Source organism: Atractosteus spatula, chromosome 15 (assembly GCF_055471065.1).
Source record: "Atractosteus spatula isolate fAtrSpa1 chromosome 15, fAtrSpa1.hap1, whole genome shotgun sequence".
NCBI lineage: Eukaryota > Metazoa > Chordata > Actinopteri > Semionotiformes > Lepisosteidae > Atractosteus > Atractosteus spatula.
The window spans coordinates 9,268,662-9,284,669 of NC_142720.1; the positions used below are offsets into that span (position 1 = coordinate 9,268,662).

At 42.4% G+C, this 16,008-nt stretch overlaps 1 protein-coding gene across 8 annotated transcripts in view; it reads left to right on the forward strand.

Annotated features, from left to right (window-relative positions):
• Positions 1-16,008, forward strand: part of LOC148819972 (phosphofurin acidic cluster sorting protein 2-like) — an 87,679-nt gene that overhangs the window by 57,892 nt on the left and 13,779 nt on the right. For 2 of the 8 annotated variants that reach the window (XM_088933823.1, XM_088933830.1), the window contains 11 exons: positions 1,552-1,632; positions 2,603-2,662; positions 5,951-6,102; positions 6,713-6,806; positions 9,521-9,604; positions 10,216-10,373; positions 10,769-10,901; positions 12,059-12,163; positions 14,044-14,150; positions 14,764-14,927; positions 15,637-15,774. In XM_088933823.1, coding sequence (XP_088789949.1) covers positions 1,552-1,632; positions 2,603-2,662; positions 5,951-6,102; positions 6,713-6,806; positions 9,521-9,604; positions 10,216-10,373; positions 10,769-10,901; positions 12,059-12,163; positions 14,044-14,150; positions 14,764-14,927; positions 15,637-15,774 — 1,276 coding nt within the window. The remainder of the gene's footprint in view (positions 1-1,551; positions 1,633-2,602; positions 2,663-5,950; positions 6,103-6,712; positions 6,807-9,520; positions 9,605-10,215; positions 10,374-10,768; positions 10,902-12,058; positions 12,164-14,043; positions 14,151-14,763; positions 14,928-15,636; positions 15,775-16,008) is intronic. The other 6 variants (XM_088933825.1, XM_088933824.1, XM_088933827.1 and 3 more) reach the window with 6 other exon arrangements.

Genomic DNA, 16,008 nt, shown 5'->3' on the forward strand with positions numbered 1-16,008 from the left:
TAGATAAACACTGACTTCATTCTGCAGACAGTTTTTCATGTTAGTTTTCCTATGGCTGTCATAGTCTTATTTAGAAAAAATAAGCAGTATTGTGAGTATTTCCAATGTCAGTGTGGTTTGGCAGAATTTATGCTCCAGTAAAGCCAAGAACCATTATCTAAAAAAATAGCTTAAGCCACCGCCTACAGTATTGTTACACACATCTCGCTACTGTCTTTCCCAAGACCTACAGCAGAAATAAAAGGTCAGATTGAGATTTACTTTAGTTGTCTGAAGATGTACTACACTGGCCACTCAGCTTCTCGGTGTTAATCTTACCCATGACAAGAGACAGAGCTGGGTGTTCCTCAGTCCTGTGGTTGGTCATTTGTAAGTTGTGCACAGATGTTGACAGAGTGTGGCTGACAGGCCAGTGCAGTATTGCCACTAATATGGCCATTTTGTATAGATTACAGCTTCATCTCTGTCAAGCTTGTCTGTTCTGTAGTTCAAAGTTTTTTGTTCTGTGTTGTTAATGACATGGTCGATAGCACAACGTCACCAATTGAAATCACTTCAAATTTGTGGTTTTAAACACTTTTTGAGTTTAGTAACATGAAAATTACAAACAAGGGGAGGCTGTTTGGTTTTTAGTAGCAGATCGGTCCAAAGCTGTCACTTAGCCATTTCTTAAATGAAGGCAGAGCTTTGACAATGAAGCCTTTTCTGTTCTAGACTCCAAATAATTTAGTTCTTTTGTATTGAAAGTGTGGGGAAAATACTTTTCTTGACTAATTCAGGAGCAGCAATCTATTTTTGTAAAGTGGTGACCAAAATTTGGATACCATTCTAAAGGAGATCTGAGGCTACTACTAATGAGGTGTTCATTTCAAACTTCACATCCCCTGATTTGAATTCTGCACTTTCAGAAGTGTATCCTAATATTATTTACTTTATGATCACTCCTCACATTGTCTCAGAGATGTAAATGATGTCAGCAGAAACACACACAGATCTGGTTTATTTTCCACCAGTAACACTCTTCACTTGCCTACATTAAATGTCACCTGCCTGGTCTTCTGTATTTCCTTTGCAGTTTCTACAGTGTTTGCAAATCTGCCTATATTTGTATCCCCTGCAAGCATGACTAGTCTACTAATTGTAGCTGAATCTAAATAATTGACATTAATTAAGAAGCACAGTGCAAATACAGATCACTGTAGTACTCAACTAATTACATCACCAGACAAATTGCCTAAAAAATGTATAGTGCACAGATTTTTGTTTATTGCATTCAATTTCAATGCTGTGATCAAATACAGAATATTGTTCAGATTACACTGATAATCATGATGCGTATTTGTCTGAAAGCCTCTGTTTGGAATCATTAACAGACCAGGGTTGTCTTTTGATTGGATGTAGATACATACTTTAATAAGTCCATAACTCCACTGTCATTCAAATTAAGGGTAGATGGCTTTGAGAACACAGATTCCTCGTGTTGGACTAAGCTTTTAGTTTGTCTTTTGCGCATAATGTACTGTACAGTAGCCTGTGGATTTATGTTTTCAGGACCTGTATGATGAAGACGACGAAGTCAGAAAGCCCAAGAAGTCCAGGAGGAAAATGACCAGAACTACTTCCATGACAAGGGTGAGGGTCATTTGCTCAGTTAAGGGATCTATGCAGACAGAGGAAAGGGTGACACTCCAAATTAATGCTTTCCCTCTAGGAGCTTTGGCGACAATCTAGGATCTGGAAAAAAAAGTGCTGTGCACTTTGTTTCTGGTCACTACTCTCAGTTGCTTTGCAGGCGCCTTTATCTTGGGCGACATACAAAGGAGGAATGAACGAGACACCCTTCTTTGAAAAGGCTCTTTTATCTCTAATGCACAAAAGCCAAAAATAAATCTGTCTGTCACTCTTCACAGTCACGATTAGGGGCAGCCTGATCAAGCAGATCTTGTTATTTTAGAGTTCTAGGTTTGCCTTAAATTGTCTTTCACTGCTATTAATAACACCTGTGCCTGATGACTAACTGATAACAAGAACATTAATATTTTACAGAATTCCAAGCTTAGAAATTCAATTAAGTTCTGCATGGATGCTGTACACATAATGCATTCAGGGTGAATGTGGGTGTTTGTTGGTGTAAAATAACTTAATTTAGGACACAGTCATATTTAGATAAGTTAAGACACTCTTAAGTGCTCTGTGCAGACAGTAAATGTATTTTAACTGGAGGTGTTATCTTGTTTTTTAACTACAGCTGACAAATGACTTGTTCTTCTGCTTTTTAGTATCACGCATGCTTGAACAAAATAAACAAAGAACCATTTAAGTCTTTCATTATTTGGAAAGTGTTTATCCTTGTGTTTTGAAGCGAAGAGTATGAATTACAGTGCATAATTGTTTTTATTCTGTTTCTGTGTTCTGAAGTGGCAGAAAGTGAGTATGATGCAATCCTTAGAGCATTGAAAAAATAGAGATCTATATGTTTATTGTTACAAAAGCTGATGTGCTTCTTTACAGAAGCCCAGCAGTGTCATGATCTTTTAAAAATCAAAGACCACCTAATGCAAAAAAATCAGCAATATAGCATCTTCTCTTTTTTTCTCGACAGCAACCCAATTTTAAACAGAAGTTTGTGGCCTTGCTGAAGAGGTTTAAAGTGACCGATGAGGTGAGTGAATTCTATAAAGTTGGAGTCAGGATTCAGCCGGTTACAGATGGTAAGGTCTCAGGATAAAATCATACCAGGTGAGGCAGGAGACCGTTCAATCCTGCAGCAGGTCTTTCCAGGTAAACGTTTTTATTACACTTTCGAAACCCCTTCACACATGTTTCGCAAGGGCATACGAGTGGCACAAGCTCACTCAGCTGTAAGAAGCAGCATTTATTAAAGGCCCACAGGGACTATGAAATAAAATCGGTAGTAATTCACTCTTGACATATCACCCTTGAACTTGATTGAATGTATGTTGCGAGTGAAGGAGAAAATGCTTCCAGGCACAACGGTTCCATCCATGTTGTTGTACTGTAAGCACGTGTAAATGCAGCTGTCAAAAAAACAAACAAAACGTCTGTTCTCCCTGCGCTAGCTAATCTAATTACAGTAAGTCCATTGGCTCTCTCCCATCGAGCCTTTCAAGGCCTTCGCTGGCTCCATTGGTAACAGAGCTTTGCGTTGTAATTGCATTACCCTACTGGCCAGAAGGAAAGGATAGAAATAAAAACGGGTTATCTGAGGTCTGTCAGGGCGAGACAGAGGCTGGAGGAACTTGGCCAGGGATGCTCCTGGGCTCCTCAGGGCTGTTCGTAACCGTCTGAAAACAGTACAGGGCTCTTCTGGAGCGGTTACCCAGTGCTCGGTTCTCACCCTTGTACCCTCACGCCACCCCGGCCGGGGCCTGCTCGCGTAGGCCGGGGCTGGTCACCAGGGTTTCGGGGAAGTCCCTCTCCTTTGGAGCATACGGCTTCAGTGTCCGCGAGAGCAGCCCAAAGTCCGAAAAACATTCCAGGCTTTCTGATCAGTTGATTTAATCAGCGTGACTTTAGTTGAAGGTCTGGCGGGGATGAAAGCCAAGCAAGTCAAGTCCTGGAAAAATGGGAAGGACTGCAGGTTTTGTGCTTTTCCTGCAGCAGAAGGTGAAATGTACGTAATCATCTGAAGAGCGGCGACATTCTCTTCCCCTGCCTTTACTGGGACAGCCCCTCACTTTTAACTCATGAGAAAGGCCGTGGCCGTGCTGCAGTTAGCACACCTGGGGTTCTGAAGTACAGGGTTGAAAACAAAGAGGATAATGGAGTGGCATGGCGCTTTCTGCTTCATAGCGCTGGGTTCAATTCCTGGGGTGCTGTCTGTATGGAGTTTGCATGTTTTTCTCCCCAAGTTTGCACTGGTTTCCTCCTGGTGATCCAGTTTCCTCTCACAGTCCAAAAACATTCTGCTAGGTTAATTGTGTTTTGGGAAAACTGGACCTGCTGTGAGTGGATCTCTGTGCCCCTCAATAGACTGGCTTCCTGTCCAGGGTATCCTGTCTTGCTGGGACGGGTACCTGCTCCCCTATGACCCTGTGTCAATTAAAGCACTTAGAAGATGGATGGATGGAAAAGGCCACATTTAACACTGCGCAGAAATCCTTTTTTCTTGGCAAGCAATGTAATGTTTCAATCCTCCACCACCAGCCCTCCTGGAATTTCCTCCTGCCTTGACATTCACAGGTGAAATAACATTTATCAGGTATAAATGTCAGCTGGGGAGATGGGAGAAATTCAGGGGATAATCTGTGTCACAGCCCCTGTCCTTGGCAGGTATATTAAAAGATAGCAATCTTGATATACCCATTTTCATACTCCCATTTGCAAACATACAATTTTCATCCTGTCAAGCGTCAGCAAAGATACAGGACAAAATAGATCAGACTCCTGTACCTCGTCACAGGGCATTCTCAACCGAATATGTGAGCTATTATTTCTATAGCCAGAACCCTTGGCTCAGAACTAAATATATTTTGAAGTCCCTAAAAATAATGTAGCTAAAGACACTTTGCCGTTCTTGAAGCACACCCTTTTTGCGTTCATTTGTCTTGCAGTGTTTACTGCAGCCAGAGCAGCATGGGGACACCCTTGGGCTTTTCAAACCATAAATGAACTCGTTTACCATGCCTTCATTAAGGGCCTGCATCGTGAATTCCTGTTTATTGACGTCCATCAGTTCAGATTCTGAAAAGTTACCTTTTTTTGCCATGTTTAAGCCTTAAGCATTAATCAAATAATTATTCTACCTGTACAGTAAACGTTCCCAATTTATATCCCCAAGTGAGTTTTTAGATGAAGTGCATCAGTAGCCTCCTGATTCAAATAAGTCTTTCGATTTATCATCATAAATTTCTCACGAGCAGCTTCTCAAATACAGAGCTCTTTTGTATCTGCAGTGTTGGCTGTAATTATGTGATGAGCAAAGCTCGGTTGAATTAAAGAGGACAGAATCACTGCTGGGTCCCAGCTCTACTAATCGTCGTTGTTTTTGTGTTCTTTTGAGGCAGTGCAGTAACTTAGACTTATATAAAGGAGCTGTTTTACTGACTTTAAATTTTAGGTTCAGGTTGCTGCATTGTAGGTTTTCTCTGGGAAAAAATAACAATGAAGCAAAACCATATTTTTATGTTAAAGATCTGGGCTCAATTATATTCTTTTCTTGAGATGAGTTTCAGTAAAACCTTGATGCTGCATTCCTCATTTCTGTTCTTTAAAGGAAAATATTAAATCTAAACACATTAAGCATATTTGTTTTTTGTGATTAATCTCCAGACAGTGTTGCTTTCAGATTTATGATCCAGCAGCACAGAGTTTGAGGGCAGGGCTATTTCAGAGCTTGAAAAATAGACTGATTATTGGAAAATGTTTCATTAAAGGAACTGAGATGCATATCGTCAGACCAACAGCTGTGCAGCATATGTGTTAATTAATGGCAAGACGGAGCCTAAATCAATCCTCCATGGATTGCAATGGGTGTATTTTAATGGGTAGCTCATGTGTAGCTCAGGACTTTACTTTCAGCACAGAGAGAAAATAGCTTTTCTGGCTTTAGTGAACTCCAGCACTCCTCGGTTAAAAAGCTAAGGAAATTGTATAAAGCAAAGTGAGTCAGGATGGAAACCTTCACAGGAATTTCAATGAACCATTTTTTCCCTTTAATATTAAAGGATCCTTTTCTGTGATTGCTCTGAGAACCAGCGGGAGAAAGTGGTGCAATGTGACATTGGATTACACTACCGTATCATCTCAAACATGCAGTAGTGGCTGAAATGTTTTTTCGGGGGGGGGGTAACTTTGAAAAGTTTAAAAGACTGCTGCTTAAGGACTGCTGCTCTTGGATTAGGTGTGAAATGGGCTGGATTCTGATGAACCTCTTTCAGTTCCCACTCAGTAGATTAATTGCATTTTGCATGCCTGTTCGTGTTGGTAGGTCCTGGATTCTGATCCGGTGGACCAGACCCAGGAGGTGGAGGAGGATTTGGACTTGCTGTATGACAGCCTGGAAGTGTACAACCCTAGCGACAGCGGGCCAGAAATGGAGGACAACGAGAGCGTTCTCAGTACTCCCAAACCGAAACTCAAGTACGCCATTTCCTTGCTGGCCTGGAATGCAAGACATTCCATTGTTTTCCATTCCATTCTGTAGTCGAAGGCTGCAGTCTTATACACATGTGAACAAATCATTTTTAATACTGCACCATTTTGACTCCTTTTTCTGATCATTATACATTTGGGAATTTGAGGAGCTGGTTCAGGGCGCTCAAAGTTCAGGGTTGACAACCCCTGTTCACAGAAATGCGAGATTGATCTCAATCCTTACTGTGTCACACTGTTCTGTTCAAGGAAAATTCCCAAAAGAGTTTTGGCTCTGTTTGCTCACAGTTTTGATTGGTGTCCAAATCCGTACAATACTGAACATTTAAATGTGTGAAAAGAAAAAACAAACCTATAGTCCCTTAATCACGTCTCTCCTCCTTCCAATTGCTCAAGACCCACTAATAAAAACTGTTAGAATATTGAACCTTTGACCCCCAGCGGCAAAGATGTGAAATGAATAAAGTAATCAAGATATTTCTAGGAAAGTAAAATATTCCCAATAGTAATCATAGCTGCTGTAATATACTGAATTGTGTACATCATACAGATAATGGAAATCCTCAGGTAAAGATTAAAATTAAGTTTATTTTTTTAGGCCATTTTTCGAAGGGATGTCACACTCCAGTTCCCAGACAGAGATTGGGAGTCTCCACAGCCAGAAAAGCCAGCCGAGAGACCACACCAGTCCTGTGAGTTTTCCCTCCTTCAGCCTGTGCTGGGTTCTGTTGAGCGTCTCAGGACCAGGAGTGCCCTGTCTTGATCCTGCTGACCCACATACCTGCTGGGTTCTGTTGTCAGTTAAACACCTGAACCCTTCATTGACTTCATGCGATGAAGTTGAAGGATCTGATTGTTTTCCGCTCTTAAACGTGTTTGAGGTCGCCTTTCAACTTTTACATTTCATGCGTGACCCAAATTGTAGTCCTTTGAGTTGCAAGGTTTTTTTTTTCTAATGTTCCTATCAAGCTGCTTATTAGTTTAATAAAGGCTTCAGTTAAGTAATTAATCTCGGCAGAGATGGGAAAACCAGTAGGTGTGTGGGTGTCCTGGGCCAGGATTGGGACCCCCAGGCTCAGAACAGGCCTCTCTGAAATCATGGGCTCCGTTTTGTTCTCACTGTTTGACCCTCTCCTGACAAGATGATTTCCCCCTTTTTTTACCCATAAACCATAAAAAAGCATTCAAAAGTGGACATTTCCTGTTTTTTTTCTTTTTTAGCAGTTCTTTTATTTTCCTTTATGTAAACCCCAGCCCCACAGGGGACAGAAGCCCTGAAGCGATCACAGCACAAAACGACACCAGATAGACATCTCCCAGGCATCCATAGTAAATTGTAAATTGCACAGGGCACGTCCTCGTATCCAACTTCTCTGATTGAGATTAGTTCTAATCATTCCAGCCAGGCCACGCCATGGGGCCAGCGCTCTCTCGCTGTCAGCGCTGATGTTTGCTCCGTCTGTGACAAGGGTGTGTGTGCAGCCCACAGGCAGAGCTGGTTAAGCACCCTGGTTTGGTGGAATGGACTCCCTCAGCATATTGAATTTGACCTTCTTCTTTTCTTATCCCTGGCACAGTTCAGTTTCCTTGCGTTGCAGATTCAACCAGGCATTTTCAATCCTAATTCCCTACACGCTTTTTCTTTCACGCCTTGTTTCAAGATAAAGGTCTGCATTGCAGTACACAAGAAAAAAAGTCAAAAGAAATGTGCAATACCTGACAGTCGCTTACAACTAGGATTTTTACTCTAGCGGTTTATTTTGTAAATCAAAATCCTAGTGTAGCAGTTTTCATGTTATTTACAGTCACGTCTTCAGAATGCTTTTGGACTTTTTATGAAATAAGGCAGGTTAACAAAATGGGAAGAGTTGTGAAACAAGAATTGATGACAGTTGGAACTGCATGTATTACAAATACTGAACACTTGAGGATTGAGGAACCGTAAAAACGTTAAATATTTGGAGCAAACAAAAACATTTGGAGCAACAAATAAGCTTAGTGTCAAAAATATAAATGTACAATATAGATTTGTTTTTTTATCTTTAATGTCAAGAGTGATCATGCACAGCGATTATGACAGTACCTCACAACAAAGTACAGACTTAATGTGGGTCTTCAGTCTGTTGTAAATGAGTGAAAAAAGAACAAGGGCAAAGGTATAAACCATTATCCATCGGACACAAAAAGGTCTTTTTCAGGTAAAGTCATTTGATCCACTGAGCCTTCCACAGGGATCTCCAAATCAGTTGTTTGGCCACCATGGGTTTGTTGTGCTCTGAATAGACCCACTAGTGTTCGAGGTCTGTATTTTTGCTGTTTCTGAAATGCCATAATAAACTGCCACACTTTTAATTTGTTGTGTTAATGTGCTTATTTTAGTCTAAATATCCAGAGCATGTGCGCACTTAGCAACCTAAAATATCCTTTGCATCTTAAAATGAACAATGCCGCAATGAGCTGTATCGGTACTTGCAAATTTCAGAAAATATGAGCCGTCGTTCTCAAAAATGCATCTTTCTCACTGTGACTTAGCTTAAGTGTTTCATGGCAGCTTTGGTTTTGCAACTCATGCAAGTGCGCACAAGCAAAAGGAACCACTGATTACTCAAAGGCTCGTGTGAAATGGAGCAGCCCATCAGATCGAGAAAGCAGTCAGCAGGTGTCGGAGGTGGTATAAGCGTTTAATTTACTTTAAAAGGTTTACGTTTGGTATGAGGCTTTTTTGTGCATCAACAATATTGATGTCCGAAAGCACAGAGCTCTCACGTTTGCTGGTGAGCTCTGATGCTGCAAAACTATATTTTTAGTATTTTTAGAACTGACATCACAAGCTGACGGTCATCAGATAAGCTCGTGCACTCCCAGAAATGTTTACTATCCAGCACTGCATATTTATAGAGCTTTGGGAAGCACAAGGCACGCATTTTACTTTGCTTATATTTACATGTGCATGTAAGATGTCTGGCTATTTGAATTGGGAATAGCCGTATGGCAGGATTGTCCCAGTATTACATCTGAAAGAGTCATTCACGGTATGCGAAAAGACAAAATCACAATGTTCTCGCAGACTTTTCAGCTTGTCTATGACCAGATTTGTAACTGTAGCCAAGTTCAGTGGGGAGAATAATGGGGTATTTGCTTAGAAAATCTTGTGCTATTAAAGTTTGTGAAAGAATGCTCTCTTTAACATTCTTCATTTTTGTGAAAATACACCTTAGCCAATGGAAACAGTCTATAACCAATTACTTTAATGTAGGCTTTTCATTTATTGAAAAAGCTCTCTATCTGTCACTGACTTGGATATGACAGGAATGTGTGCTGTGTGTTGTTTTTTTATTTAGATGCTCCTCTCAAAATAGCCTTTCTCTTCCTGACTGTCTTTGACATTTCCTTTCTTCTCTGGTAGGGTGGGGAATTCCTTCCCTCAGAAAAGAGCAAAGTGCCTGGCTCCAGGTACCAGGATGATGTCATAGTGGAGGCCACACCTGGGGTGAGTTTCCTGTTGTCTGTTACCCAAGACCCTGCAGGCAAGGCCTGCTCTACCTCAGATCTGGGTTTCACAATCTCAGCTCACTGCAGTTTGCTCTCTCGAGTCCTGAGTTTATATCAAACATTCTCAGCTGAGGGGCTTTTTGAGAGAAAGTAAAACTCCACTTTTTGTTGCATGAATAAGTAAAAAACAATATTAATTGCCCAAATGAGTATGAGCACAGTTTTCATTCGGAACACTTTACAAATGCTGTTTTTTGTTAAATCAGTGAAATCTTCCCTATTTGTTTTGTGAAGCAGCCTTTGGGAAATCAATACATCTTTTATCTCAATACAAGATAGCAAACTGCCACTTTAAAAAAAAAGTATATTATGGTACTCTGTGATATTGTATATCATATTGAAGCTTGTGATTTTGAACTGATATTCTGTAACTATAGGTCACTTACTGGACATACTAAACACTTCTAAGCAAATCTGAATCGCATATTAACAGGAAATATACACTCCTTGTACAAGGGTGTGTGTTAAATTTCATAGCCATCATAGTCTGTCTTAAAGGTCTGTTTTTTTTTCCTTAGCTTTGATATCTTTGGATCTCGTTTTTTACAGCAGTTCAGTCTGGCCTTTCCTCTGTTCCCACAGGGAGCTGAGGAGGAGGATTTGACAGTCGGAGATGCCGGAAATTCATGGGACACCAACACGGATAAACTGGCCTGTTCCATCGGAAAGCTCACCAAAACGGAGTCGCAGAATCACATGTCACCCAGGTAACATTTTTCCTCTGTTCGTCTTTGCTTCTTTGGTATTACGTAAACTCGTATAAAAACGGTCAGTTCTTTATTTGACTCACCTTCTTGACCTTTTTATCTGTGCTTTTCCGGCTGCTAAATATTCATTGCCTTTGGGTTTTAATGCCTGAGACAGGCTTCCACTCCACTACACTAAAGGGCGTGCAAAAACTTACTAAGTGATGTGTTAAACCAGGTGAAAACCATTACCGACTGCCTGCAGTGACAACGGAGTTGTATATTTATTTTGAGGTACTAGTTACTGCGTTTCGTGGAAGACAGGGCTATGACTTTGTTGAAGGCAGTACTCTGCAAAACGGACTAAAAATGGGGATTTTTTGTCCTCTTTTTTTTTTTACTTTCAAACCTTGCAGCAAAGTGGAGAGCAAGCCCCACAGACGTCCCCGGAGCACTTCGATGAAAGACCGGCAGAACTCCAAGGCGCAGAGTGACCGGACGAGCAGCATGGACAGCGAGAGCTCTCCGGACTCGCGGCTCACTGCACAGGTAGGGCTCTGTAAAGACGAGGCAAGGCGGCTTTCAGAGGCTCGCTTAGCAGGTTAAGGAATTTGGGTTTTCACTTACATCCTATGTTTGGGGGAAAGAAGGTGTAGAGAGACTGCATGAGAACTCATCGCACTGCTCAATCACATCCTGTGGTCAGTGTTCTTTGTTGTTGGTGGAGCGAATTGATGTGTTTTTTTTGTAGTGTAAGCAAAGCAGTGTGATGGTCCTCTAAGAGATTTGCTGTTAAACCTCCGTCCTTAACATGACGTTTGTCTGGTCACTAAAATGAAAATCAGATTATCGCATACGAATCGAATCTAAATTAAAAACGAAACTTTTTTTACAATAAGCCTCATTTTTAATCGACATTGAATTTTTGTTCGGTTTAATGTAAGAGCATATCATTTTATTTTTTGTCCTAAATTTTTTGCCTATTTGTGTTGTGTGATAGGAAATTTAAATCACTGTGCCTTTCTACACGCACCGAGGTAGACATTACTGCTCTGTGTGCTGACCTTCTCCCTGCGGACTGTGATGTCTGTATGAATCACAGCTCAGATCTCTATTTCTTCTCAAGTATGGGCTTACAACAAAGCAAAACGCGCACAGAATGATAAGAAGGACTTGGTAGTTGCTGTATTGAGTATTGCTTGAGTATTGCTGTTGTGATTTAATTCAGAAAAGGCCTGGTGAAAGAGCTCTCAGCAAATGACAGCACAAATGGGAAATTTCCACTATTTTCATATAAAAAAATAAAGAAATGTCAGGTAGTAAGGACATACAAGCTGAATGCACGAAGGTACTCCAAGGTGGGACACACAGCAAGTACTGTGGGTGTGCAGATGTTATCAGCATTCGGCACTGCAGCACAGTTACAGCGTGCAGGTTGTTGAGTTTGCTCAGTAAGGCCATTAAACCACATCCATGCTTTGCTTTGAAGTGAACGTGTGAAGTCAGCCCGTAGAATCAGGTCCGTTCTTGCTTTGCTTGACCTCGCAATGATGATGAAATGAGCAGCACTGTTCTGATGGTCCAGTTCCCCAAGGCGTTGGCACAACCGGCTCCGGCTGCCCCGAGCCGCGGCGTGGGGAGCCCCCCCCCCCGTGTGCCAACCCAGCCCGTTCCCGGCTCTTCCCGCCTTCTCCCTGTTTGCGCAGGTCCCGCGGAAGTCGGTCTATGACCAGCTGAACCAGATCCTGATCTCCGACGAGCAGCTGCCGGAGAGCATCATCCTCATCAACACCACGGACTGGCAGGGCCAGGTGGGTCAGTACCCCTGACTGGGCGGGGTTGGCGACAGTCTGCACCGAGCAGCAGAGCTCAGAGTGACAGCGGGCACCCATTACGCCACAAGGCTGGGCTCTAGACGGGCACAAACGGGGGGGGGCTCTCTGACACAGCGCACACCATACTAATGCTGCCCTGCTGTTAACAAGAGCATTCTCACCCTGGAGAGGCGTCCCGTAAATCTAACTGATCGATGATGGTGTGACTTTGCACAGACAATGAGAAAGTGGATCAGGACATTCTGAGTACTTGCATGGGTCCTAGGAGTCGACTGAACAGAAAGATGTGCATGCATAGGTTCAAAGAATAATAGGCACAATCTTATTAACATAATGATAAAATGTGGCAATGCATCCAAATATACAGTAAATAGATCAGATAGCATACAAATGGCTGGCCAAGGATTCATATTACAGTAGCAATCTAACACAGGGTTAAATATGGTAACTATAATGCTCAGTGCGTGTTACTTAACCCCGTGAAATTAGTCTCAAAACTAATATTAACGTTCTTAAACTTAAAGGGTACGAGTAAATATCACATTCACACAGGGAGAGGGAAGATTTCGGTTTGCTTAAGTCAAATAGTCTAGGAGAGAATAATCGCAGGATTTGCAAACCTGGCTGTAGGTTGAGACTTGGTTGGTGAGAAACATGGGAAAGTCCTCTCACCCGTACTTTTTAGATGCCACTCTGAATTTGTGTTGATATTCAGGTCACTGAGCAAATATCCCGCTGTACTACTTCAGAGATCAGGGAAAACTTCAGCTGGGAGTGACACAAAACTACTAACTGAGGATGTTGTGGGCAAATTCTGTTTCACATAGGGTCTCTCTTTCTCAACCCAGCAGTTCCTTTCAGTGAAGCTGTATCGCGTATCGCGTATCGCGTATCGCGTATCGCGTATCGCGTATCGCATATCACGCATCACGTATCACGTATCGCGTATCACGTATACATTTCACGTATCACGTATTACATATCACGTATCACGTATTACATATCACGTATTACATATCACGTATCACATTTCACGTATACATTTCACGTATCACATTTCACGTATCACATTTCACGTATACATTTCACGTATCACATTTCACGTATACATTTCACGTATCACATATCACGTATACATTTCACATTTCACATTTCACATTTCACATTTCACATATCGGCATAGACAATGATGGTCACTATCACCTGGTTACTTTGTTGTCAAGCTGCCAGGACCTTGGAGAGCAATCGTGGAGTAAAGTGCAACAGCTTTTAAGTTACATCATTATAGATGCCAATTGGTTGTGATGATTATTATAATCTTCCTGGCATAATTAATTGTAGGCCTCTGGCTAAGGTCTTGCTGCTACAATGTTAAGGCTTCTCATGTCCACATTATTACAGTTGCCTTTTCAATAGCTATGGGCACATGAATGCATCAAGTCTTCTGCACAGTGAAATGTGGTTCACCACTGTGGGGAAAATGCTGAAAGATCAGTATTGGTAGTCAAATACAGTTTGAAATGGTTTAAAAGATAAGTGTTGTAAATACTGTTTACTGTACGTTTTCATTTGGAGTTTGAAATTGAGCATTTGAAGTGATCGTTGCTTTAACATATACCAATTTGATATGAGTAAAAGCTTCACTTTGATCTTTCGTACGACGAGAAGGCTTGCTTCCAGCCTGAACTGCGTGATGTTTTCAGTGTCCGCTGCTGTTCTTCTGTGAACAGGAGTCTTCTGGACCTGCTATGTCACCCCGCAGGCTCACACACACGCGTCAGGCCCTGGCTGCAGGAAACAGCTGCCTCTCTTGACAAGCCCTCTTACTTCAGTTTTCTTCGGCCTCTCCCTTGCAGTATCTGTCCGAGATTCTTCACGAGCAGAATCAGCCCATTGTGTCCACGTGCTCTGCTGCCGACGTGCAGGCTGCGTTTAACACCATAGTCACCAGGATCCAGCGATTGTGAGTACACCAGACCCGATGTTAACGCGTCTCCATAGCTGCTTAGAATGAAACGGTAAGGGTCGACCTTGATTTAAAATAAACCATTGAAGCTGCCAGTTCCCAGTTTGCAACGCTAGTGTTTTCATTCCAGTAAGTGGTAAACAGATTTTTATTCTGTTGCCTAAATTTGGCTGTTGCTCACAATTTGTATACTTTGGAAAGAGTTTATTTTTTATGACTTGGACATATATATTGTATATACAGTATATAAATACTACAATGTATATATTTGTAGAGTATAAGTATCCAATATTTTATTAGCATTTTAAATCAAGGTGCTGAATGATCCTTACATAAGAAATAGGGTTTTCTTATCCATTTTTCTGTACTGTTTGATTGATTTTAAGGCCAGTGATGTGCCAATACTGTTCTTAAGAAGGCTCGACTGCCTGTGTTAGTGCATATGTGTGTCAAGCCTGGCATCTCAGTGTGAGACTGGTTGCTCTGTCATGGCTTGTAACTGTATCTGCAATCGTCTGAATCGGAGCACCCCGACCACAGAAAGACAGCCGCCCTTGTGCTGCCCGCTGTGGCAGACGGACACAGCTGTCACGGCCTCCTGTGCTTGCAGCTGCAACTGTAACTCCCAGATGCCCCCGACAATCAAGGTGGCCGTGGCTGGAGACCAGAGTTACCTCAGCACCATCTTGAGGTTCTTCGTGGAACAGCTGGCCAACAAGACTCCCGACTGGCTGAACTACATCCGGTTTCTCGTGATCCCCATCGGTGAGGCTGGTGAGGCTGGCTATTTCTTGCGAGTTCCGTTTAACGTCGTCCAAAGATAACTTTTTGACCCTGGGACGGTTTCACGCCAGCTTTGCTCTCGTGTGGCCAGCCTGTTGTTCACGACTGCTTGTGAAACGTGCACAGAGTTTTTAAATCTGCAAAAATATAATAATAATAACATCACTTTATTAACCCTTTACAATTTCTTGCATTAGGAATGATCTTTTCGCATACCCCAGCTTGCTCTCCATGAGACACAGACACACAGACCCACAGATAGGGAGAGAGCCTGGGGTCAGAGCGCAGGGTCTGCCATTGTACGGCGCCCCTGGAACGGTTGGGGTTAAGGGCCTTGCTCAGGAGCCCAACAGAGTAGGATTCCTCTGCCGGCTGCGGGATTTGAACCGGCAACCTTCCAGCCACAGGCGCAGATCCTTAGCCAGAGAGCCACCGCTCCGCCCAAAAAAAACGTCCATTGGCGGTTTTTAGGTTATTTTAGTAAATGCCAAAAAGAAGTGAAATTTTAATAGGTACTGCCACATTAAAATCAGAGAACCAAAGAGGACCTGAAGAAGTCTTTAGCGATTAATTTATTAAATCCTTCTCTGCAAAGAATATGCTCCAGAGCTCTCAATTATTTGTTATGATGTGCTACTTTACCGTTGGGCCTTTTTAAAAAAAAATGTTCTACTCACACAGTTTTTGTTCTACCCCTCAGGCTCGCACCCCTTAGCGAAATACGTGGCGTCGCTTGACAGCAAATTCAACAGCATCTTCATGGACACGGCATGGCGGGAGGTCTTCTCCAGCAGGACGGAGCCCCCAGCCTCAGGTGAGGGGAAAGACACGGAGAAAGGTGGGTCTCCCGGTTAACGCACCACACGATGTAGGTAGTACAGCAGCTGTTAGTGGTTGTGTCCAGTGTTTCTTTGATCAGTGCAGCCCCCCCTACAGTGCAGCCCCTGTCACGTTTGCGTGTGCCAGCTGTAACAAAGCCACGGGATAATGCCCGGCTCTGCAGGAGGGCACGCAAGACCGCGATGAATGGATCCGTTTAGCTCATGATTCTAAGCATGATTCGTGTGCTTGC